Raw genomic sequence first — 25011 nt, forward strand, 5'->3', positions numbered from 1 at the left:
CATCTCTATGGATCACAGTGTAATTTCACTACTTGGTAGAAGCCTTAGATTCCCTCTAATTACAGTCAGGTGAGATTGAGTCAGACACTGTACATCTAATGGATGTGGAGGAAAAAGACGTTGGTTAGGGAGAAGGAACAGGGACCGTGTCTGTTACAGTGAACCTGCAGTCATGTTGATATTGACCAATGAGATGGTTATGTTTCTTGGTGATGGTTGTAGGCTGTTCACAGGGAGGACTTACATACAGAGCATAGCAAACCCCCCCCCCCCCCTACCCCCTACCCCCCCCACCACCACCACCCACACACACACGTCAATCCTTCTTCATTTCAAGTGCCATCCTGATTTAGTGGTGAACTTAAGCCTCTTAACTACTACATATTTCTCTGTGGTTTTGCTATCCATTATATAAACACACACACACACACCACAGGGCCAGGTGAGAGAGAACGATGACACTTGGTATTAGATTTAGCATGCAGCGCTGGGGTTCTGCAGCATTAGAATCTCCCTACCTACTGCCAGTCAGTTTATGGGTGGTCATTTGCTGTGCAGGCATCTTGGCCCAGGGTGACCTGTAGTGGAGGGCACTGCTTTATTACACACATCTATGCATGCAGATTCCCTTCCAGGTGTAGGCTTGGGCGGTAATGCACACACAAGGGAATGGGAAAGCGCTCACACACACACACACACACACACACACAGAGTGAGAGGAACGAAGACAAATACACTAGCACTCTCCAGCAAGCAGACACACACACAGAGAGAGAGCGAGAGAGAGCGAGAGAGAGAGAGAGAGAGAGAGGAATGAAGACACATACATTAGCACTCTGGCAAGCATAGATGCACCCCCCCCCCCCCCACACACACACACAGGTAAACAAACAGGTAAAGTGTTCCTTTTTTCAGCTTGAAAGAACATAATTCCAACCCAACCGATGTGTAAAAAACATAAAACAGCCTACATCTCCCTCTGTCTGTTTGCACACACTGCCGAGAAATGTAAAGATAAACCCTGTGAGTGTCCAGTGACCCGATGCCTACGGTTGGTTTCCTGCCTTCAGCAACCCAGAGAGATCTGCAACATGCATCTCTGGCAAATCCAAATCAGGCTAGGAGAAATACCAGGAGAGTCCCAGTTCCCAATTCCACGTTGGTTTGAAGAAAAGAAAAAACAGACAAATCTATGAATTTGCAGTCTCAGTGTAAGAGGCTAATGGGTCTCCAGTGTGACAGGCCTCGCTTTGTGTATTTGCTAGTGAGCAAAAGCACTGATCCACATAAAGTGAAGACTGTTCCAGATCTCTTTTCTCCTCCTTCCCTCTCTTCCCTCTCACTCTGTTCTGTAATTTGTTGATGAACCATTATGGTTGCAGCTGTTGGTAAATCCTATGTAATTACATTGTAAATGCCCCGCGTGGAACGGAGAAAGCGATTAGGCTTTAGAGAAGAGAAAATGATTTTAGTTGGGGTTGATTAAAATGGCATTTGGCTGTGCTGTGGCGAATGAGGCGTACTAGAGGAAAGAAAACAAAAAGCAATGAAAACACTGGATCATGTTGTCCTCTGCACTCGACCGAAGGCCACGCGGAATCCTATTTGACCAAATCATTACCATCAACAACGGAAATCATCCCATCCAGAATGAAACAGAAGACCAGAGAACAGATTAAAGAATCACTGCTAAATGGTTACTAAAAAGCTGGGATAATTCCAATTCCCTTCCCAAATGAAGAAATTAAACACAAAATCACTGTTAAGCATTTTCCAAATGATGCAGAAACTCTAATTCAGGACACCCAAAGAGAGAAAAAGGGGAACAGAAAACCAAGAACAGGAGAAGCGCAGAAAGAGGCAACATTTCACCAGCTGTAATCAGCTCAATATTCAAATGTATGAGATGCACACAGCGGCATCTAGAAAGGAGCACACCCAGGGAAATGTGTAACTAACCTAAAAACAACACTTATTCTGGGAGGTCTCAGAAGACTCTCATTTCCATTTAGTACATGTTGTTCCCGGCGTCTTTATCAGATCTGCTTTATAGGCACTGGTGTCTGAACTAGCTTATATTAGCAGTTGTAACGCTGCCGCTTCTGATGTGTGCATACGGTGTGTGTGAATGTGTGTGTGCACGGGCAGTCTGAATGATGACACCGGGCTGAGGCACACAGTGCTAACTCTACCTGCTAGTTTGGCCTGTTAAATATGCATGAGGTTTGGAACGGCTTCATCCTCTAGGGGGACGGCGGCTTGTGTTAAAGAACTTCCAGGTGGGAACGGGAACAACACTGCTGATTACACACACACACACACACACACACACACACACACACAATGATAACAGACAACCTACCCCAACACAGACAAAGGAGGTACTGGAGATGCAGGGGGAGAGATAAAATGGCTTTATGGGGAGCAATTTACTCCTCTTTTGGGCACCAGTTGCGAGAAAGTGTCGACAGCCGCTGTCTGTGCGTGGAGCGAGGCCGCCATAACAAACAAATGATGGCAGAGCCTCAATAATGCCCACTCTGCCTGTGGAAGAGCGTTTCAGAGTCGCATCGCACAGCACTCTCTTCCTCTCTCAATTTTTCTCTCCCCCTCCTGGCAGTCGGAGAGGGGGCCCTCTCCACCAAATTACAGTTTCTGTCATTTGAAAACCCAGAAGAGACAAAGAGGCAGCATCTGTGACTTTTCTCCTGCGCTCTACACTCGCATTGAGGCCTCGTCGAGTGAGGCTAATGTGGATTTTTACCCAATATGCGGTGCCGCATTGGGAGGGTTCACCTGTACTTGTAGTTAGGAGGAGAAGCATGTAAGTGGGTTCGTTGCCAAGAGAAGAGCGATTCACTGCCACATAAGGTAACCAGCGTTGACTTTCTGGTTACTAGTGAAACCAGAGCACTAAGACCAAGAGCAAGCCAGATTGGGTCCTGCTCCCTCCAAAATACACCCCTCAGAACAAACCGTGCTACAGCTGAGCAGACAGGTGATCTGACCTTCCAATCTTCAGTTCCATTCAAATTCAACAATGAATGCCTTCGCGGTAAAGCTCATCTGAGGACCTCTAAATATTGCATCATCCGGCACGGTGGTGGGGAGTTAAGAAAACAAATCAAACTTGCAGTGTCTGCTTTTCTTCCTGCTTGAGTATGTTGTTGCTTTCTACAGCCGTGAGCTCTGCAGTTTGTGTGGAGTGTCACCGCAGCTGTTAACAGACCAGCTGAAGAGAAACAAGATGTAGTTCAGCACGACTGAAGAATATAGACCTGGTGAAACAAGGACGGCCTAGAGATGTGAGGATAAAATCATGACCATGACAAACTACTGCCCCCTCTAGGATGACCGTGTCCTCAAAAGACAGAGGCCAGCGGTAGGCGGGGGAAACAAAGAGCCACCCTCTACAGAGGATCACATGGGAACAGGGACTTGCTTATGTGCACAGAGCTTTATCCAGCCATCTTTCGTCCGCATTAAGCAGGGTAGTGTTCATTTGAGCACACAATGGAAAACATTTTCAAACATTTCGCAACTGAACACAAAACATTTGCATTTCGCATTGGCCAGGAAGACCCTCCCTGTTTCAATCCGTTTTTTCCCCCATTTGGTGCCTAATGAACACGGTCCAGGAGTGGAGAGCTGTTTCTAAGATGGTCCTAGTTCGCTGCTTCACATTAAGGCCTGGTTAGAGCCCCCTGAATTCCCTTTCGGACAGATCGATTGAGAATGTCCTCTTATTGATATCAATACTGGCAAATGCGAACGACAGATTTTTACCTTGTCAGCTCAGGGATTCAATCTTGCAACCTTACGGTTAACTAGTCCAACGCTCTAACCACCTGCCTCACGAAGAGCCCGCCTGTTACGCGAATGCAGTAAGAAGCCAAGGTAAACTGCTAGCTAGCATTAAACTTATCTTATGAAAAACAATCAATCATAATTCGACACCATTCTGTATACTTCTGGCCCTTCTTTGGACACTTAACTAACCTCCAGACGAGCTTCAATGCCATACAACTCTCCTTCCGTGGCCTCCAACTGCTCTTAAACGCAAATAAAACTAAATGCATGCTCTTCAACCGATCATTGCCCGCACCTGCCCGCCCATCCAGCATCACTACTCTGGACGGTTCTGACTTCGTAAACTACAAATAGCTCCTAACTCTGGACTAGGCTGTACCGCTGTCAGCTCTTAGCTCCTAACTCTGGTCTGGTCTAGGGTGTACCGCTGTCAGCTCTTAGCTCCTAACTCTGGTCTGGTCTAGGCTGTACCGCTGTCAGCTCCTAACTCTGGTCTGGACTAGGCTGTACCGCTGTCAGCTCCTAACTCTGGTCTGGTCTAGGCTGTACCGCTGTCAGCTCTTAGCTCCTAACTCTGGTCTGGTCTAGGCTGTACCGCTCTTAGCTCCTAACTCTGGTCTGGTCTAGGCTGTAGTGCTGTCAGCTCCTAACTCTGGTCTGGTCTAGCCTGTAGCGCTGCCAGCTCTTAGCTCCTAACTCTGGTCTGGTCTAGGCTGTAACGCTGTCAGCTCTTAGCTCCTAACTCTGGTCTGGTCTAGGCTGTACCGCTGTCAGCTCCTAACTCTGGTCTGGTCTAGGCTGTACCGCTGTCAGCTCCTAACTCTGGTCTGGTCTAGGCTGTACCGCTGTCAGCTCTTAGCTCCTAACTCTGGTCTGGTCTAGGCTGTACCGCTGTCAGCTCCTAACTCTGGTCTGGTCTAGGCTGTAGTGCTGTCAGCTCCTAACTCTGGTCTGGTCTAGGCTGTACCGCTGTCAGCTCCTAACTCTGGTCTGGTCTAGGCTGTAGTGCTGTCAGCTCCTAACTCTGGTCTGGTCTAGGCTGTACCGCTGTCAGCTCCTAACTCTGGTCTGGTCTAGGCTGTACCGCTGTCAGCTCTTAGCTCCTAACTCTGGTCTGGGCTAGGCTGTAGTGCTGTCAGCTCCTAACTCTGGTCTGGTCTAGGCTGTAGTGCTGTCAGCTCCTAACTCTGATCTGGTCTAGGCTGTACCGCTGTCAGCTCCTAACTCTGGTCTGGTCTAGGCTGTACCGCTGTCAGCTCCTAACTCTGGTCTGGTCTAGGCTGTACCGCTGTCAGCTCCTAACTCTGGCCTGGTCTAGCCTGTAGAGCTGCCAGCTCTTTGCTCCTAACTCTGGTCTGGGCTAGGCTGTAGTGCTGTCAGCTCCTAACTCTGGTCTGGTCTAGGCTGTAGTGCTGTCAGATCCTAACTCTGGTCTGGTCTAGGCTGTACCGCTGTCAGCTCCTAACTCTGGTCTGGTCTAGGCTGTAGTGCTGTCAGCTCCTAACTCTGGTCTGGGCTAGGCTGTACCGCTGTCAGCTCCTAACTCTGGTCTGGGCTAGGCTGTACCGCTGTCAGCTCCTAACTCTGGTCTGGTCTAGCCTGTAGCGCTGCTAGCTCTTTGCTCCTAACTCTGGTCTGGGCCAGGCTGAGGCTTGGTGGGCCTGAATCCCAGTCCTGGATGGTGTAGCTCTAGACTAAAAATCCTTCTCAATGCTCTACAGTCATGGACAGGTAAAGAGGGCCAAGCTAGAGACATAACATCCAAATATTTTCTGTTAACACCCACAATCCCTAGGGAGAGAGGGACGGGGAGAGAGAGGAGAGAGGGACGGGGAGAGAGAGGAGAGAGGGACGGGGAGAGAGAGGAGAGAGGGACGGGGAGAGAGAGGAGAGAGGGACGGGGAGAGAGAGGAGAGAGGGACGGGGAGAGAGAGGAGAGAGGGACGGGGAGAGAGAGGAGAAAGAGGAGAGAGGGACGGGGAGAGAGAGGAGAGAGGGACGGGGAGAGAGAGGAGAGGGGAGGGGAGAGAGGGATGGGGAGAGAGGGGAGAGAGGGATGGGGAGAGAGGGGAGAGAGGGGAGAGAGGGATGGGGAGAGAGGGGAGAGCGGGAGAGGGAGAGAGATGAGAAATTTAATGATATCTGTAGCATTTCCCCAGACAAGAAAATTCCTTTCCCAACAAATTCTACCACACGTTTACACACACACACACACACTTTCGGTAATTAAATCTGACTAATACAAAAAATTCTCACAAGCAAAACTGTCGCAACCGACCCCCCTGAGAATAATGGAAATGGTAAAGATATTACTGTGCACATTGCTTCACTGTTTAGGGACCATTAAGAGACATCGGGGAGCTTAAAGAGAACATGAAAACACAGTCTACTATCTTCTCTTGGTATGTGAGACACAGTGACCACAGGCAGAGTATGAACAGAACCGAGCACAGTGGGAACTAAAGACAACTAGGAGTTTTATTTACACTTTATAACAGTGTGTCTTCAACCCCTTTGAAAAAAGAGGAGGGTGAAACACGTCGGATTGATTCCCTTTGGATTTACTCCGATGTCCCGAACGGCTCGCCCAGCGCCTCAAGGTCGGTCAAGGAGTCTTCGCCCCAGCTGCCTATTTTTATCCAGACAGTAAATGGAGTGATGACGGCAGCTGCCAAAAAAAAATAACTTGTCTGACCTCTCACCTCTGATCTTAAAACACTTAAGCGTGAGAGAGAGGAGTGAGAGAGGAGAGACAGGGAGGGAGAGAGAGAGGAGCAGGTAAGGTGAGGAGAGAAGGTCAAAACTCTCTCTCAGGTAGATTGTTGTCTGTTGTGGTCGACCTGTTTGCCTCGTACAGAATTGTGCTACAGTATGGAAAGAATCGATCTAAGATACATCTATTTGCGGGTGATGAATTCACAGCATCCTATACGTGTCAGAATCTATTTCCATAATAGCGTATGGCGTGGCACTGGGGGCTGCACATTTAGGGAGATCCCTGCTCGCTGAGAAAGATGGGAATACAGACTGGTTAGGGGGAAACCTGGCAAAACCCCTCTATTTCAGAAACAGCCCCTGGAGCCACAGGGCCTACTGCTTGATGGCAATTTGTTGGTGCCGGGCGCCTTAGGACCAACTTAACCACAACACAAAAACCAATCTTCCTAAAATCACCCCCCTCCCCCTACATTATAAATTATGCCGTCTCTGAAAAAACATGTCATGAAATTGCAGAGCACTCGGCGTGTAAGAATTTAGAGAGAGAGAGAGAGAGAGAGAGAGAGAGAGAGAGAGAGAGAGAGAGAGAGAGAGAGAGAGAGGGTTGGAGGGAGAGAGAGAGAGGGTTGGAGGGAGAGAGAGAGAGATAGAGAGGGAGGGGGTTGGAGGGAGAGAGAGAGAGAGAGAGAGAGAGAGAGAGAGAGAGAGGGTTGGAGAGAGAGAGAGAGAGAGAGAGAGAGAGAGAGAGAGATAGAGAGGGTTGGAGGGAGAGAGAGAGAGGGTTGGAGGGAGAGAGAGAGAGAGATAGAGAGGGAGGGGGTTGGAGGGAGAGAGAGAGAGGGTTGGAGGGAGAGAGAGAGAGAGATAGAGAGGGAGGGGGTTGGAGGGAGAGAGAGAGAGGGTTGGAGGGAGAGAGAGAGAGAGATAGAGAGGGAGGGGGTTGGAGGGAGAGAGAGAGAGAGATAGAGAGGGAGGGGGTTGGAGGGAGAGAGAGAGAGGGAGAGGGTCACAGGGGGTGATTCTGGTCATATTTGCCTGCCTGCTGAAAATAACAATCGTGTTTTTCCTAACGAGCACATAACTCACTCGGTGGGAGACATCGGCCAATTAAAAACTAAAAAAAGGCCCCACATTGCTGGTTCATCTGAAATCATGAAAAAAATCTAATAAAAGATGACTAAAACTGTGCTTGAACACAAAGACTGCAGAACTACCAGCCGAGCTGCAGCTTTAGCTACGTTTCCTAAACCGAACGTGTGTCTCTATCCTGTTCTGGTTCTTCACATGTGCTTTCCACGCTTTCGACTGTTATCAGGCTAATCAACCCTGTCTGTGCCAGTGTGTTTCCTGTCAATCACACTAGTCGTCACGGTGATCACATAGGTTACATGGCACATCATCAGCGCTCTACATAACTTCCTCCGGGGACGTGGGGGATATATGCAGCTACATGGAGGGGGATCAGCAACACCTGAACATCTCCTGGGTGGGTGGTGTGTACGTACGTGGTATTAGTGAGGGGTTATGTCGGGTGCCAAAGGCTGCCAAGCTCCAACGTGATAGGATTGTCACGCCCACGGAGACGCAGGGCTCAGATTGGCTCTAAATGAATGCAAATTTATTAATTATCGCAATAAGACAAATTAAGTGATGACGAAAGTCAATTTCATGGCCTCTGCCAAAGTCAAGTGGCACTGGAAAGAGGAATGGGGGATACCTAGTCAGAATGCCTTCAACTGAAATGCGTCTTCAGCATTGACCCCAACCCGTCTGAATCAGAGCGGTGCCTTAATGGACATCCACGTCAACTGCCTTGTTCAGGGGAACAGTGGGTCAACTGCCTTGTTCAGGGGAACAGTGGGTTAACTGCCTTGTTCAGAGGAACAGTGGGTTAACTGCCTTGTTCAGAGGAACAGTGGGTTAACTGCCTTGTTCAGGGGAACAGTGGGTCAACTGCCTTGTTCAGAGGAACAGTGGGTCAACTGCCTTGTTCAGAGGAACAGTGGGTCAACTGCCTTGTTCAGGGGAACAGTGGGTTAACTGCCTTGTTCAGAGGAACAGTGGGTTAACTGCCTTGTTCAGAGGAACAGTGGGTTAACTGCCTTGTTCAGAGAAACAGTGGGTTAACTGCCTTGTTCAGAGGAAAAGTGGGTTAACTGCCTTGTTCAGGGGAACAGTGGGTTAACTGCCTTGTTCAGAGGAACAGTGGGTTAACTGCCTTGTTCAGAGGAACAGTGGGTTAACTGCCTTGTTCAGAGAAACAGTGGGTTAACTGCCTTGTTCAGAGGAACAGTGGGTTAACTGCCTTGTTCAGAGGAACAGTGGGTTAACTGCCTTGTTCAGGGGAACAGTGGGTTAACTGCCTTGTTCAGGGGAACAGTGGGTTAACTGCCTTGTTCAGAGGAACAGTGGGTCAACTGCCATGTTCAGGGGAACAGTGGGTCAACTGCCTTGTTCAGGGGAACAGTGGGTCAACTGCCTTGTTCAGGGGAACAGTGGGCCAACTGCCTTGTTCAGGGGAACAGTGGGCCAACTGCCTTGTTCAGGGGAACAGTGGGTCAACTGCCTTGTTCAGGGGAACAGTGGGCCAACTGCCTTGTTCAGGGGAACAGTGGGCCAACTGCGTTGTTCAGGGGAACAGTGGGCCAACTGCCTTGTTCAGGGGACCAGTGGGTCAACTGCCTTGTTCAGAGGAACAGTGGGTCAACTGCCTTGTTCAGAGGAACAGTGGGTCAACTGCCTTGTTCAGAGGAACAGTGGGTCAACTGCCTTTTTCAGAGGAACAGTGGGTCAACTGCCTTGTTCAGGGGAACAGTGGGCCAACTGCCTTGTTCAGGGGAACAGTGGGCCAACTGCCTTGTTCAGGGGAACAGTGGGCCAACTGCCTTGTTCAGGGGAACAGTGGGTCAACTGCCTTATTCAGAGGAACAGTGGGTCAACTGCCTTGTTCAGAGGAACAGTGGGTCAACTGCCTTGTTCAGAGGAACAGTGGGTCAACTGCCGTGTTCAGAGGAACAGTGGGTCAACTGCCTTGTTCAGGGGAACAGTAGGTTAACTGCCTTGTTCAGGGGAACAGTGGGTTAACTGCCTTGTTCAGGGAAACAGTGGGTTAACTGCCTTGTTCAGGGGAACAGTGGGTTAACTGCCTTGTTCAGGGGAACAGTGGGTTAACTGCCTTGTTCAGGGGAACAGTGGGTTAACTGCCTTGTTCAGGGGAACAGTGGGTTAACTGCCGTGTTCAGGGGAACAGTGGGTTAACTGCCGTGTTCAGGGGAACAGTGGTTTAACTGCCTTGTTCAGGGGCAGAACGACCTTCTCAGCTCAGGGATTTGATCCAGCAACCTTTCGGTTACTGGCCCAAAGCTCTAACCACGAGGCTACCTGCCACCCCATGAACAGGATGGGGAGTGAGATCCCCACCCACCCCCACCTCGTTATGGAACACACACTAGTGAATGTGTGATTGAGTGAATGACCGAGAGAGAAAGAGAGTGATTGAACCAATTAAAGCAAAGTGTCTTGGTGTGATGATGCAACACACTCATTAACCCCTGCTCTGTCCAACCAACTCCTCGTTCCCACGAGGCATGGGACCAAGCACACAGTCACATTGAATCACAGCCTCCCGTCCTATTCAAGGAGCCAAAACGGGATAGGCGCTGGAGCCAGCCTTTGGCAGACTCCTCTACGGCTGTAGTGTGTAGTCATCCATGAAGTCAGTCTCTCGTACACACACACACGAAAACACAAACCAAAACAACCCAGTCAAAATATCAGACAACACACTCCCCCCACACACAAACCTGTCTCCGCGTCCTGGGTGTAGAAGTGCATGGTGTCCGTGATCTCGGTGACATATACAGCTCTGTAGTTGGCTGTGCGCTCTCTCCCCCCCCCCCCCCCCCCACACACACACCTGTCTCCACGTCCTGGGTGTAGAAGTGCATGGTGTCCGTGATCTCAGTGACATATACAACTCTGTAGTTGGCTGTGCGCTCTCTCCCCCCCCCACACACTCCCCCCCACACACACACACCTGTCTCCATGTCCTGGGTGTAGAAGTGCATGGTGTCCGTGATCTCAGTGACATATACAGCTCTGTAGTTGGCTGTGCGCTCTCTCCCCCCCCCCCCCCACACACACACACCTGTCTCCACGTCCTGGGTGTAGAAGTGCATGGTGTCCGTGATCTCAGTGACATATACAGCTCTGTAGTTGGCTGTGCGCTCTTTCTCCTCCATCACGTGCACCACCTCCTCCACCTTCTTCTCCTCATAGTTGGCCCAGATCTGAGGGGGGAGGAAGGTCACTTGATTAGGGTGAAGCATGACAGAACACTCATGTAATAGAACACTCATGTAATATAATGATATCATTAATATGAGGTCTTTCTCGTTAAATTGGGGATCTACTTGTAGGACAAATGAAATAATATACAGTCCCCTGTCTGACTGAAGACCACAGCAAAAAGGACATTTCTCATGTCTAAACCTCCAGCTAAGCATGCCAGTTCCTTATTATATGTCACATGATCAAACATCTAACATACTCAAAACAAACCCAAACCAGACATCAAACTACTACTTTAATCACTGCCAACTCCAACAGAACAATTCATTTACACTCCTAAATGACTCCCATTACTTGATTCAGGGCCTGTTGTGACGACCCTCCCACTCTGTCTGCCGTATTTTGTCTTTGTTCTTGTTTCCTTCCTTATTAGGATGCCGGTGGGCGGAGTTGAGAGGGTCGTCAGCTACATGGGAAACACCTGGGCCCAGGTGTTTCCCAGGATAAATACACCCCTTCCCCATTCATGGAGGAGACTCTCTCCATGCAGACACCTTTGTAGATTGTGTTGTGGTTCTTGGTGGCCTTTTGTTTGTTTGCTTTGGCACCTTTCAACACCCTGCATTATCACATTCATGCACGCAAAACTCACTTACACTACTGATTACACACATCATTGTATATTTTCCTTAGTTGCTTTAGTTAATAAATATATATTTTGTTACTCCTTATCTCCACGTTGTCTCCCTTTGTTACGGGCTTTGAGCTGGTTCGTGACAAGTTGGGGCTCATCCGGGATATTTGAACTATTGGTTTGGGAGACTGTGGAGGTACGTGTTTGGTTTGCATATTGTGGTTGAGTTTAATAGGCCCAGTATTGGTTGCCTTTGTTGTTTGGATTGTGTGCTGCGTTGGAGAGAGTATAATGGTTAGTTTCCAGGCCCTGCCTAGCCTGGAAACGTTTGTTCTACTTTCTGTTGGGACATCAGTCTGAGGAGGTGAGTAAATCGGCTGTGTACCTCGGTAGGAGATTTGTGTAGGGTAGTGGAACTTGCTACCTGGAGCTATAGCCTTTTCCCCTGATAGGCTTAGCGACGTGTTTCAATTTTGGACATGTTGGGCATGGTTAAATGTTTGTTATTTTTGTGTGGTGTCTGTGGACTGAGCAGTTGTCTCGGGGGCACATCCGTGGCTTGGTGGAATTTGCCAGCATGCTGGGGAGTTCTATTTCCTTGCCAGCGGGCTACAGTGCGTAAATACCCACCGCAAATCTGCATGAAGACTAGGGTAGAGTTATTGTAGGTTTTGGGGAAGCTCCGTATCTCATCTCTCTTCTGTGGTGCTCAGTGTGATTGTCATTTCTCTGGTTGTGGTCTGATGTGCTCAGCAGAGGGGTTGAGCAATATTATTTACTTATGACTATGGTGTCTCATGTAGACAAGTTCATTTGCTTTCATCAGAGGAACTGTTAGAATTAGGTACTAAAGATCAGCTGTTGAAGATCGCTGAACACTACAAGGTTAAATGATTGAAATTAGTGAAATTCTGTTTCGTTGGAAGTGACTATGAATCGTTGGGAGTTGTAAAAAATTAAGAAGGACCCTGATGTTCTTTTCGTTGGAGTTTGTAGCTGTTGTGGTCTTTTGTGCCATGTTCCTGAATGTTTACGTGACTGACCATTGGTTGGGGTTGTCATGTTCTATCTTTCCTGTCTGTTCCCTCCTGGTCTTGTGTTCTTCTTTCCTCTTAAATATTGCTTCCTATGCGCAAAGGTTGCTGAGGTCTGGGGAGGAGGAGGTTGGCTGGTGGAGGTGTGAACACATAACCCCTCACCAATTTGGGACGCAGAGGCTGTGTCAATTTGGGACGCAGAGGCTGTGTCAATTTGGGACGCAGAGGCTGTGTCAATTTGGGACGCAGAGGCTGTCAATTTGGGACGCAGAGGCTGGTATGTTGTTCCGGGGTCCTTGTTGGTCCCCGGTTTTATGGGGGGGAATGTGACAACCCTCCCACTCTGTCTGCCGTATTTTGTCTTTGTTCTTGTTTCCTTCCTTATTAGGATGCCGGTGGGCGGAGTTGAGAGGGTCGTCAGCTACATGGGAAACACCTGGGCCCAGGTGTTTCCCAGGATAAATACACCCCTTCCCCATTCATGGAGGAGACTCTCTCCATGCAGACACCTTTGTAGATTGTGTTGTGGTTCTTGGTGGCCTTTTGTTTGTTTGCTTTGGCACCTTTCAACACCCTGCATTATCACATTCATGCACGCAAAACTCACTTACACTACTGATTACTAATTACACACACCATTGTATATTTTCCTTAGTTGCTTTAGTTAATAAATATATATTTTGTTACTCCTTATCTCCACGTTGTCTCCCTTTGTTACGGGCTTTGAGCCGGTTCGTGACACTGTTTTGATGCCAAAGGGAAATATGGTCTAGAACAAACAACCCCTAGACCGGAGAAACATGGGTCTGTTATCTAACAGCAACACCAATCCCCTGTGGGACAACCTCTCTCCCTCTCCCTCTCTTCACCATCCTCTAGAGTGTTTTTGGCGTGGCTCCTCTCCAAGGTTGGCCCTCTGTCGGGAGGGCAGGAGGCTCATTAAGGGAAGAGTGTTCCGCTTGGGGCCACAAATCAAACACTATGGACGCACAAACACACACGAAAACACACACATGCGCGCATGACAATAGCCACACACACACGCGTGTGAGGGACAGGATGACAAGAGCTCCCTAATCATCTCTCCACCAGCTGATGGGGTCACTGAACCCCACTGCCAGGGAGAACAGGTGGAACACAACTTGACAACAACTAAAGTCTCCTTTCCTTGTGTAACACCACAACACATCTGGTTCTACTCCTTTCATTTCCACCGCAGGCTGTTGTGTTTACTTGGAGGTAAAACCTTTAAAATGTTTGGTTTTTATATAGTGTAGCGATATCTAATCAAATGTTATTTGTCATATGCTTTGCAAACAACAGGTGTAGACTAACAGTGAAACGCTTAAAGGCCCTTCCAACAATGCAGAGTAATGTAGTTTGCAAAAGTAATAACGAGGAATAAATACAATGAGTAACGATAACGTGGCTAAATACACAGGGTACCAGCACCAAGTCAATGTGCAGGGGTACAAGGTCGATATTACTATGTTCGATAAAAGTTATTATGCATAGATAATAAAGAGCGAGTAGCAGCAGCCTTCTGGCTTGAAGCTGGTCAGGAACCCTCTGGTCCCAGACTAGGCAGCCGTATGGCTTGAAGCTGGTCAGGAACCCTCTGGTCCCAGACTAGGCAGCCGTATGGCTTGAAGCTGGTCAGGAGCCCTCTGGTCCCAGACTAGGCAGCCGTATGGCTTGAAGCTGGTCAGGAACCCTCTGGTCCCAGACTAGGCAGCCGTATGGCTTGAAGCTGGTCAGGAACCCTCTGGTCCCAGACTAGGCAGCCGTATGGCTTGAAGCTGGTCAGGAACCCTCTGGTCCCAGACTAGGTAGCCGTATGGCTTGAAGCTGGTCAGGAACCCTCTGGTCCCAGACTAGGTAGCCGTATGGCTTGAAGCTGGTCAGGAACCCTCTGGTCCCAGACTAGGTGGCCTTATGGCTTGAAGCTGGTCAGGAACCCTCTGGTCCCAGACTAGGCGGCCGTATGGCTTGAAGCTGGTCAGGAACCCTCTGGTCTCAGACTAGGCGGCCTTATGGCTTGAAGCTGGTCAGGAACCCTCTGGTCTCAGACTAGGCGGCCTTATGGCTTGAAGCTGGTCAGGAACCCTCTGGTCCCAGACTAGGCGGCCTTATGGCTTGAAGCTGGTCAGGAACCCTCTGGTCCCAGACTAGGCGGCCTTATGGCTTGAAGCTGGGTCAGGAACCCTCTGGTCCCAGACTAGGCGGCCGTATGGCTTGAAGCTGGTCAGGAACCCTCTGGTCTCAGACTAGGCGGCCTTATGGCTTGAAGCTGGTCAGGAACCCTCTGGTCCCAGACTAGGCGGCCTTATGGCTTGAAGCTGGTCAGGAACCCTCTGGTCCCAGACTAGGCGGCCTTATGGCTTGAAGCTGGGTCAGGAACCCTCTGGTCCCAGACTAGGCGGCCTTATGGCTTGAAGCTGGTCAGGAACCCTCTGGTCCCAGACTAGGCGGCCTTATGGCTTGAAGCTGGTCAGGAGCCCTCTGGTCCCAGACTAGGCGGCCTTATGGCTTGAAGCTGGTCAGGAACCCTCTGGTCCCAGACTAGGCGGCCGTATGGCTTGAAGCTGGTCAGGAGCCCTCTGGTCCCAGACTAGGCGGCCTTATGGCTTGAAGCTGGTCAGGAACCCTCTGGTCCCAGACTAGGCGGCCGTATGGCTTGAAGCTGGTCAGGAGCATTATGGTCCCAGACTAGGCAGCCGTATGGCTTGAAGCTGGTCAGGAGCATTCTGGTCCCAGACTAGGCAGCCTTATGGCTTGAAGCTGGTCAGGAGCATTCTGGTCCCAGACTAGGCAGCCTTATGGCTTGAAGCTGGTCAGGAGCATTCTGGTCCCAGACTAGGCAGCCTTATGGCTTGAAGCTGGTCAGGAGCATTCTGGTCCCAGACTAGGCAGCCGTATGGCTTGAAGCTGGTCAGGAGCATTCTGGTCCCAGACTAGACAGCCTTATGGCTTGAAGCTGGTCAGGAGCATTCTGGTCCCAAACTAGGCAGCCTTATGGCTTGAAGCTGGTCAGGAGCATTCTGGTCCCAGACTTCGCGCTCTGGTAGCGCTTGTCACCAGCTTTTAGCAGCTGGATAATTAATTAACTGTGTGGTATCATCAGCTAATTACCTTCACAAGTTCTCTCTCTGCCTCCCTCTTCCCCTCTGAGCAGTGTTACATGCTGACTAGATCAGGCACGGGCGTGAGTCTGCGTGTGCCATCGTGCTTATGTTAATTTTGTCCATCCACAATCACAATGCGATCAGGACACGCAGGTTAAAATATCAAAATTAACTCTGAATCCAATATATTAATTTGGGGACAGGTCGAAACACATGAAACATTCACGACCATTTAGCTAGCTAGCTTGCTGTTGCTAGCTCATTTGTCCTGAGATAAACATTGGGTTGTTATTTTACATTAAATGCATAAGGTCTTTTTTTTCTGGGTCTTTGTAGAATTTTGACCCATTTTAAGTCACATGTGTTCTCTACTCCGACATGTAATCCACTGATAAAAGAGAAAACCTAGTTAGTTTCCAGTAATCTCTCCTCCTTCAGGCTTCTTCTTCTTTTGACTTTATATGGCGGTTGGCAACCAACTTTAAGGTGCATTACTACTACTGGACTGGAGTACAATCACCCACGTGGGTATATGATCCTAAAACCCAATGAAGAGATGGGAGAGACTTGTAGCACGTCAATCGTTAAAAATATAACTAAGTTCTATTTTAGCGCCTGGCTACGCAGACGCTCATTGATGCGAGCGATCAGTTTGGAGGAAATTACTGAATAACATGTATGTGTAGATTTATTTCGCAATGCTGGCGCATGTAACGCGATGTGCGGTGTGGTCAGCATGTTTGCATGGTAGGCTAATTACACCCCAGCGTTTTATAGGCCTTTTTCGGCATGCTAGCACTAACCAATTACATCTGACGTGTGTAGGGCAAGACATTTAAAGGACCATTTCACTACTGCAATGAGTCGTGCTAGTGAATTGGCTTACTGCCTGCTACCTTGAATCATTGGGAAAAAATATTTATTATACAACAAGTGACGCAGTGCGCCAGCCGAGCGAGCCTTGGCGGGTGCCCTGCCCACCTGGAGACAAAAGACTGGGTCAAACCACCCAATTACATTCAATTGCTTCTTCATGGTGCCAAACAAAGGGAAGGGACATTTTTTTTTTGAATAATTTTGTGGATACGACTGACCAGGAGTTAATTAAGACCCAAACATGGCCACGCTTTTCAAACTTCCACTGGTCTTTTTCCCTCATTTTCTCCATCCCTCCCTTAGATATTAAAGGAGTCAATACCCACAATGCAGTGGGGCTTCAGCAGAGGGTATTGACATGTCTGGGCTTTTAATCAAACCTGCAGGACCAATCCGAGTGACACAGATTAGCGTGTCACTGTTCATGACCGTGACAACTGTCACCGTGGTGGCGTCTCTGTGGGGGTTTGGTAGTCAGTCGTTCATGACGATTCAGGCCAAGTGACCTCTGACACAATGGGCCACGTCACGCCGGGAACAGGAGGAGAGAGCACTCACAGAATACCAATCACAACGCTGCTTTCACAACGACGATGCAGAAGTGGCCTTCCAAATGGTGCTCGCCCCCACACACATTCTCCCCCGCTGTGCCCTAGGTGGATGACCTTCCGTGAGCAACCGACCATTCCTGTTTGTTCCACTTGAACGCAGGTATGTGACTGCTGTTGCTGCTTGGACACAGAGACGTGAGAGAGCGAGAGGAGTTAGGGTTTCCGAGCTCCCTGTGTCCGGCTCCAAAAAGCAGAGACAGCAAATCATCAGTCCTCTACTCCTGAAAAGGAAAACTGTTCTATATGGACAACTACAGTGTTCCAAAAGGAGGACAACAACAGTGTTCCAAAAGGAGGACAATGTTCCAAAAGGAGGACAACGTTCCAAAAGGAGGACAACGTTCCAAAAGGAGGACAACGTTCCAAAAGGAGCACAACGTTCCAAAAGGAGCACAACGTTCCAAAAGGAGGACAACGTTCCAAAAGGAGGACAACGTTCCAAAAGGAGCACAACGTTCCAAAAGGAGCACAACGTTCCAAAAGGAGGACAACGTTCCAAAAGGAGGACAACGTTCCAAAAGGAGGACAACGTTCCAAAAGGAGGACAACGTTCCAAAAGGAGGACAACGTTCCAAAAGGAGGACAATGTTCCAAAAGGAGGACAATGTTCCAAAAGGAGGACAACGTTCCAAAAGGAGGACAACGTTCCAAAAGGAGGACAACGTTCCAAAAGGAGCACAACGTTCCAAAAGGAGGACAACGTTCCAAAAGGAGCACAACGTTCCAAAAGGAGGACAACGTTCCAAAAGGAGGACAACGTTCCAAAAGGAGCACAACGTTCCAAAAGGAGCACAACGTTCCAAAAGGAGGACAACGTTCCAAAAGGAGGACAACGTTCCAAAAGGAGGACAACGTTCCAAAAGGAGGACAACGTTCCAAAAGGAGGACAACGTTCCAAAAGGAGGACAATGTTCCAAAAGGAGGACAATGTTCCAAAAGGAGGACAACGTTCCAAAAGGAGGACAACGTTCCAAAAGGAGGACAACGTTCCAAAAGGAGGACAACGTTCCAAAAGGAGGACAACGTTCCAAAAGGAGGACAACGTTCCAAAAGGAGCACAACGTTCCAAAAGGAGGACAACGTTCCAAAAGGAGGACAACGTTCCAAAAGGAGGACAACGTTCCAAAAGGAGGACAACGTTCCAAAAGGAGGACAACGTTCCAAAAGGAGGACAACGTTCCAAAAGGAGCACAACGTTCCAAAAGGAGCACAACGTTCCAAAAGGAGGACAACGTTCCAAAAGGAGGACAACGTTCCAAAAGGAGGACAACAACAGTGTTCCAAAAGGAGGAGAACAACAGTGTTCCAAAAGGAGGACAACGTTCCAAAAGGAGGACAACGTTCCAAAAGGAGGACAACGTTCCAAAAGGAGGACAATAACAGTGTTCCAAAAGGACAATAACAGTGTTCCAAAAGGACAATAACAGTGTTCCAAAAGGACAATTACAGTGTTCCAAAAGGACAATAACAGTGTTCAAAAGGACAATAACAGTGTTCAAAAGGACAATAAGTGTTCAAAAGGACAATAACAGTGTTCCAAAAGGACAATAACAGTGTTCCAAAAGGACAATAACAGTGTTCCAAAAGGACAATACCAGTGTTCAAAAGGACAATAAGTGTTCCAAAAGGACAATAACAGTGTTCCAAAAGGACAATAACAGTGTTACAAAAGGACAATACCAGTGTTCCAAAAGGACAATACCAGTGTTCAAAAGGACAATAAGTGTTCAAAAGGACAATAACAGTGTTCCAAAAGGACAATACCAGTGTTCAAAAGGACAATAAGTGTTCAAAAGGACAATAACAGTGTTCCAAATGGAGGACAACAACAAGTGTTCCAAAAGGAAACACCATGGAGGGTAAAGTAGCAAGCTATTAGGACACTGTGACCTTCAGAACCCCGCTGAATGATGTGTAGGCTGCGCACACACACACAGTTGAAAACTGAGACCTACTTGCTAATGTGAAGGCAGGGTCCATTGCTGTAATGGTCTCCCTCATGATGGAAGACAGACACTCTTACACACTGAAGCCACATGAAGAATGATGTGATGCTGGTGGTGGATGCTGGTCCATGTTGACTCCAATGCTTCCCACAGTTGGGTCAAGTTGGCTGGAGGTCCTTTGGGCAGTGGACCAATCTTTATACACACGGGAAACGGTTAAGCGTGAAAAACCCAGCAGCGTTGCAGTTCTTGACAAAAACCGGTGCGCCTGGCTCCTCCTACCACAACCCGTTCTAAAGCACTTAAATATTCACCCTCTCAATGGAACACATACACAATACATGTCTCAATTGTCTCATGGTTGAAAATTCTTCTTTAACCCGTCTCCTCCCCTTCATCTACACTGATTAAAGTGGATTTAACAAATCAATAAGGGATCATAGCTTTCACTTGGATTCACCTGGTCAGTCTATGTCATGGAAAGAGCAGGAGTTCTTAATGTTGTGTACAGCAGGTGTGTGACACACAATAATAGTCTGTGGCTGAGTTGAACATGATGTCTAATCATAATCAGTAACTCCCACCATTCAGAGTAGGGCCCCTACAGCACACCGCTGCCATAGTGACTGATGGGTATGGCTGAGTACACTGGTATCAGCATGTTATTAACACACCCAGGTCCACATGGCATGGGGTTTACCATGGGATAATCATGCTATGCTAGTGAAGCATGAAGTCAGTAGTGACAAATGGTAAGAGATAGGCTTTGGTTCAACTAAGGGTGAAATGTGCCTTGCAGATGTCACAGCCAAACCCCTTGAGGTACTGAAGAGTAGACTGACTGTTTTACTAAAACCACAACCGGCATTATATACAAATGTGCAAAGAAATATGCAAATTAACTAATTAATAACGAACAAAGTTAAAAACACTGCAGAGTGTGAAGAGAGGAAACGTGAGTCTGGAAGGGCTTGCAGCAGTACTGGTATAGACTGGAATGGGAGGTCATTTAGAATGTCCTGGCAGACTAAGAGACATTACATTCAGAGAATTCCCTTTTTCACACACGCACACTGCCTTGTTCACGTGTATACACACACTCCCCGGGAACCAGGGGGATGGGGACATTGGGAACATTGATTAAAGGTGACAGCATGTCAATTCCAATAGTGTGTGTTCGGCCAGGGGGAGACCAAATCTCCATCAACACCCAGAGCACAGACACACACACTAGCGCACACACACACACACACACTAGGGCAAAAACACACACACACACACTAGGGCAAACACACACACACACAAGAAGAGTGAGATGAGGGTAGTAGGGTGCACAAGGACACACACACACACAGGTTGTATGAATCCACACTGCTGTCATTGTCTGTTCTACACTACACAGTGAACTATCACTCAAGGTAGGACATGCCCACAGACCTCCACATCAGCTTCAGTCTATACTATTTCCAACAACCCTGCTACTCCTTCTCTGGTGTAGGCTATACACTAGCGTACTTATCTCATACTGGTTTTAAGAAACTACTCTACCCAGAAGCCTTTGCCCTAAACTTCAAGTACTTCGCTTGCAGCCTGCTGAAACAAGTTTTCAAACCTATCACACAATGAAAAGTACAGCACTATTCGTTAGCAATTGAGGTAATTGACATTTTGAAAATACGCAGCTGTGGAACATATCTGTCTAGAGCTGGAGGAGAACATGAATGTAGGGAGAGCGTATGGAACAGCCTCTCTCCAGTTACACCACCCACATATGTAGTTTCATTGTTAATTCATTATTCAATAGTGCTCTGCAAACAATACAAATCAATACAAGTGCTTGTTATTAATAAAAGTGCCCTCTGCAGATCAATCTAAGCCTCTATTACGTTCCTAATGAAGGGGCCTTGAGAAGTGAATGCCTCACTAAATAAATGGCTGCTCTCTTGCCATGTTTCCCTTCTCGAGTCTACATCTTATATGATGAGTGAACCTCGACCGTTCGTCACCAAACACTCAGAGAAAACAAACTATGCTTGTTTGATGGGAGACACGAGACAAAGCCTCCCAAGAAGATTCAATAAAGTAAATATAGGCTACATGTTCACCTGAACTTCAAAACATTCAGACCTAGTTCCCAATCCTACATTCAATAACAAAGATGCACCATTCCTCCAATTCAATCGTCCAACGACAAGGTATTCAATCAGGTCAGGACATAACAAACCACTACATCATCCCCACTAGACTTGATCTGTAAACCAATTCCAATACCAGGCTTTCCTTACAATGATGAACGTTGTATTAATGAGCAGCGATATTAGGTTGATGGGGTTGGCGGGCCTGTGGGTGACCCCGGATTCCTCTGGCTCAACCGTTGCCACGGTGTGTCGAGGGAACTATTCGAGGCTGGAAATGATGAACCAGCCTGGTGAATCAGAGTGCCACTCCAGCCAGCCAATCCATCTCACCACTCAGGGGGCTCGATAGTGCAGCTGTGATGCATCCCATGTCAGAACACAATCATACGCAACCTAGGCCTGGTACGCGGTCGCCAACACAATGACAATCCACACAATGCTTTCTGTAATGGGGAAGTCTATATGCATTCATCAGCCACATAGAATATGAATGACAATGACATGAATTAATACAATCATTGTATTTGTATGGACAACACACTCTGGCAAGCCGTGCAACACTTACTGTACATGACAGTGTGCAACACCTAGACCCACACAACACACATCGATGACCTGTGGTGTGAGGGTGTAGTGCACAATTTACTGATGGCTGATGACTAGAAGCATGTTTACAGGAATTATTATCGCTGGTATATGTTTGAAAAACATGCACAGTGGGGGAGGAATCTGTAAAGTGCTTGGCTGATTGGCACATGGAAGGATATGAACAACACCAATATCTGCAGTGTGTGTGTGTGTGTGTGTGTGTGTGTGGAGCCAGAATGTGCATGTTACACGATCTCAATAGCTGTTTTAATAAAACCATCCATCAAAAACAGGGAGGCATAAAATCCCTTCTAACTTGTCTTAAGGGCAAATGTTAATTTTTCAACCATCTGGGTGATGAGAGGGGTGGTGGCTCGTGGAGCTTAGAGGGTTGACCATGACTGATTCGACGACGAAGACCGATGTTCTCGTCAGGAAACACACAGGGAGATGTGGGTTGAACGGTGAATTATTTGACTGATTGCAATCACTTAAGGTAAAAACACAATCCTCTGATCAAGACGAGCGCAGAGCAGGTGCCTCAATTTTCTTATTTGGTGCTAATTACATTTCCTCCTGACCCAACAAAGAAAGAAAACTACAGGGCTCGTCTCTGATTGGATGGGTGCCTGCTTGACAGGTGTCATTGGGGACCCACACACCAGTACACTGGGGACAACAGTAGAATGTGAGGACTGGTTATCCTAGGACACATATGTCAGAGTCAAGGCCCGCGGGCCACATCCGGCCCGCAAGAAGGTTTTTTACGGCCCCTGGGATGATCTTGATTTATTATTAGAACCGGCCCGCAGCAAGCCGGCAGCCCGCAGATCTTTTACACGCACCAATACTACATTTCCCACAATGCAAAGGTGACGCACCGAGCAGTAGGCTGCTTCATTTCAATATTTATTGGCACAGCAGTCGTCAGCATCACAGTAAAATTAACTTTCAGATACCCATCAAAAATGGCAAAACGGAAGGTGGATACTGAGAACCGGGGGTTTCAAACAAGGTGGGAGTCAGAGTATATGTTCACGAAGGTAGCTGGAAAACCTGTGTGTCTTCTGTGTGGAGAAAGTGTGGCGGTACTGAAAGAGTATAATCTGAGACGACATTATGAAACGAAACACGCGGACAAAAACAAGAATATGGACATGGAACAAAGGCTACAAAAGGCAGAGGAATTAAAACGAGGCCTCAAATCTCGACAGGCTCTGTTCAAAAAAGCCAAATCACAAGGCCAGGCTGCTGTCAAGGCCAGTTTTATTTTGGCAGAAGAGATCGCTAAATCAGCCCGGCCATTTACGGAGGGGGATTTCATCAAAAACTGCATGATTAAAGTTTGTGACGAAGTTTGCCCAGAAAAAAGGCAACTCTTTTTAAATGTGAGTCTGAGCAGAAACACCATTGCCGAGAGAGTAGACCAGTTGTCCATCAATCTAAAAGAGCAGCTTGTGAAAAAGGGAAAAGATTTTATTGCATATTCCTTGGCTGTGGATGAGAGCACCGACATTTCTGACATTGCCCAGTTGTCAATTTTCATCCGCGGAGTGGACTCCAACCTAAGCGTGACAGAGGAGTTTTTGGCTTTACGTCCTATGCATGGCACAACTACGGGGCATGATTTGTATGAAGAGGTGTCAAGATGTGTAAATGAGATGGAGCTGCCTTGGGAAAAACTCGTGGGTTTGACAACCGACGGAGCACCTGCGATGTGTGGACACAGGAGCGGACTGGTGGCGAAGATACGGGAAAAGATGCAAGAGGAAAACGCGACAGGTGAGCTGACAGCTTATCATTGTATCATACACCAGGAAGCGTTGTGCGGTAAAGCCTTGAAAATGGAGCATGTAATGAGCATCATCACGCGCACAGTTAACTTTATCAGAGCCAAAGGTTTGAATCACCGCCAGTTCAAGGCATTTCTGACGGAGTTAGAAACGGAGCATGGTGATTTGCCTTATCACACAGAGGTGCGATGGCTAAGCCAGGGAAAGGTGCTTCAAAGATGTTTCGAGCTTCGTGAGGAGATTTGTCTGTTCTTGGACAGCAAAGGGAAAGACACAACACAACTCCGAGACGAAATGTTTCTGTGTGAAATGGCTTTTCTGTGTGACATTACGAGTCATCTGAATGCAATAAACTTGCAGCTGCAGGGTCGGGATCGTGTCATCTCTGATATGTACAGTACAGTGAAGGCATTTAAAACCAAACTGACTCTGTGGGAGACGCAGATGCGGAAAGAAAATTTGAGCCACTTTCCCAGCTGCCAGACCATGAAAGAGAAGCTCTCTACCAGTGCGTTCCCGAGCACACAGTTGGCTGATAAAATAGGTATGCTTGCCGCTGACTTTCGACGCCGATTTGCTGACTTTGAAGCACAAAAAAGCAGGTTGGAACTGCTCGGTAACCCATTTGCTGTTGACGTGGAAAGCTCACCACCAAACCTCCAAATGGAGTTGATTGACCTCCAATGCAATGATGCACTGAGGGCAAAATATGCGGCAGTGGGTGCTGCGGAGTTCGCCCGTTTCCTCCCCGGCACAATGCCCCAGCTGCGCATCCAGGCTGCTCAAACGTTGTCTATGTTTGGCAGCACATACCTGTGTGAACAACTGTTTTCTTTGATGAACCTGAACAAAACATCACACAGAAGTCGACTTACTGCTGAACACCTCCACTCAATTCTGAGGATTTCTTCAGCTCAGAGCCTTACCCCGAACATTGATGAACTTGTGGAAAAGATGGGACACCACCAAGTATCACCCTCAACCTCAAACAAGTGAACATTACTGTGCAATCACATATTTAGAGTTTTTACTCAGTTCAAGTTTAAAAGTTAAAATTTAATATTTGTTTTCACTGCATGTTACTTCTCCTTAAACAAAGTGTTGTTTTTGATTAATAGATTTTTGCACTTTATTTTTTTGTATTTCAATCCAATTATATTTTAAAAATATTTCAGTTGAGTGGATGATAAAAAATTGCTATTATTGTTTTTTCTTTGAAGTAAATTTAGCCCACTTTTGCTAAAATAGAAAATATAGTCTACTGATGGTGCCTTGAATACCGGTTTCTTCCATTTAATGTTCATGTTATGGGGATATTTATATAAAGGAAATTTGTCTTTTGTGTCTGTTGAAAATTAAAGATTACTGACAGAGCCATAAGAAAATATTGCTTTATTTATCTGATCATATTGTAATATATTTGTTAGGTTTTCAGTAGGTTCAAT

The 25011-nt window shown here is 47.6% G+C and overlaps 1 protein-coding gene across 2 annotated transcripts in view; it reads right to left on the reverse strand.

Annotated features, from left to right (window-relative positions):
* LOC110490780 (staphylococcal nuclease domain-containing protein 1) overlaps positions 1–25011 on the reverse strand; it is a 374611-nt gene that overhangs the window by 82365 nt on the left and 267235 nt on the right. The window contains exon 18 of one of the 2 annotated variants that reach the window (XM_036944950.2): positions 10676–10817. In XM_036944950.2, the coding sequence (XP_036800845.1) occupies positions 10676–10817 (142 nt within the window). Of the gene's footprint in view, positions 1–10444; positions 10818–25011 lie in introns of both variants that reach the window. The other variant, XM_090200893.1, reaches the window with a different exon arrangement.

This window comes from Oncorhynchus mykiss, chromosome 15 (assembly GCF_057628025.1).
Source record: "Oncorhynchus mykiss isolate SJ-2025 chromosome 15, ASM5762802v1, whole genome shotgun sequence".
Taxonomy (NCBI): Eukaryota; Metazoa; Chordata; class Actinopteri; order Salmoniformes; family Salmonidae; genus Oncorhynchus; species Oncorhynchus mykiss.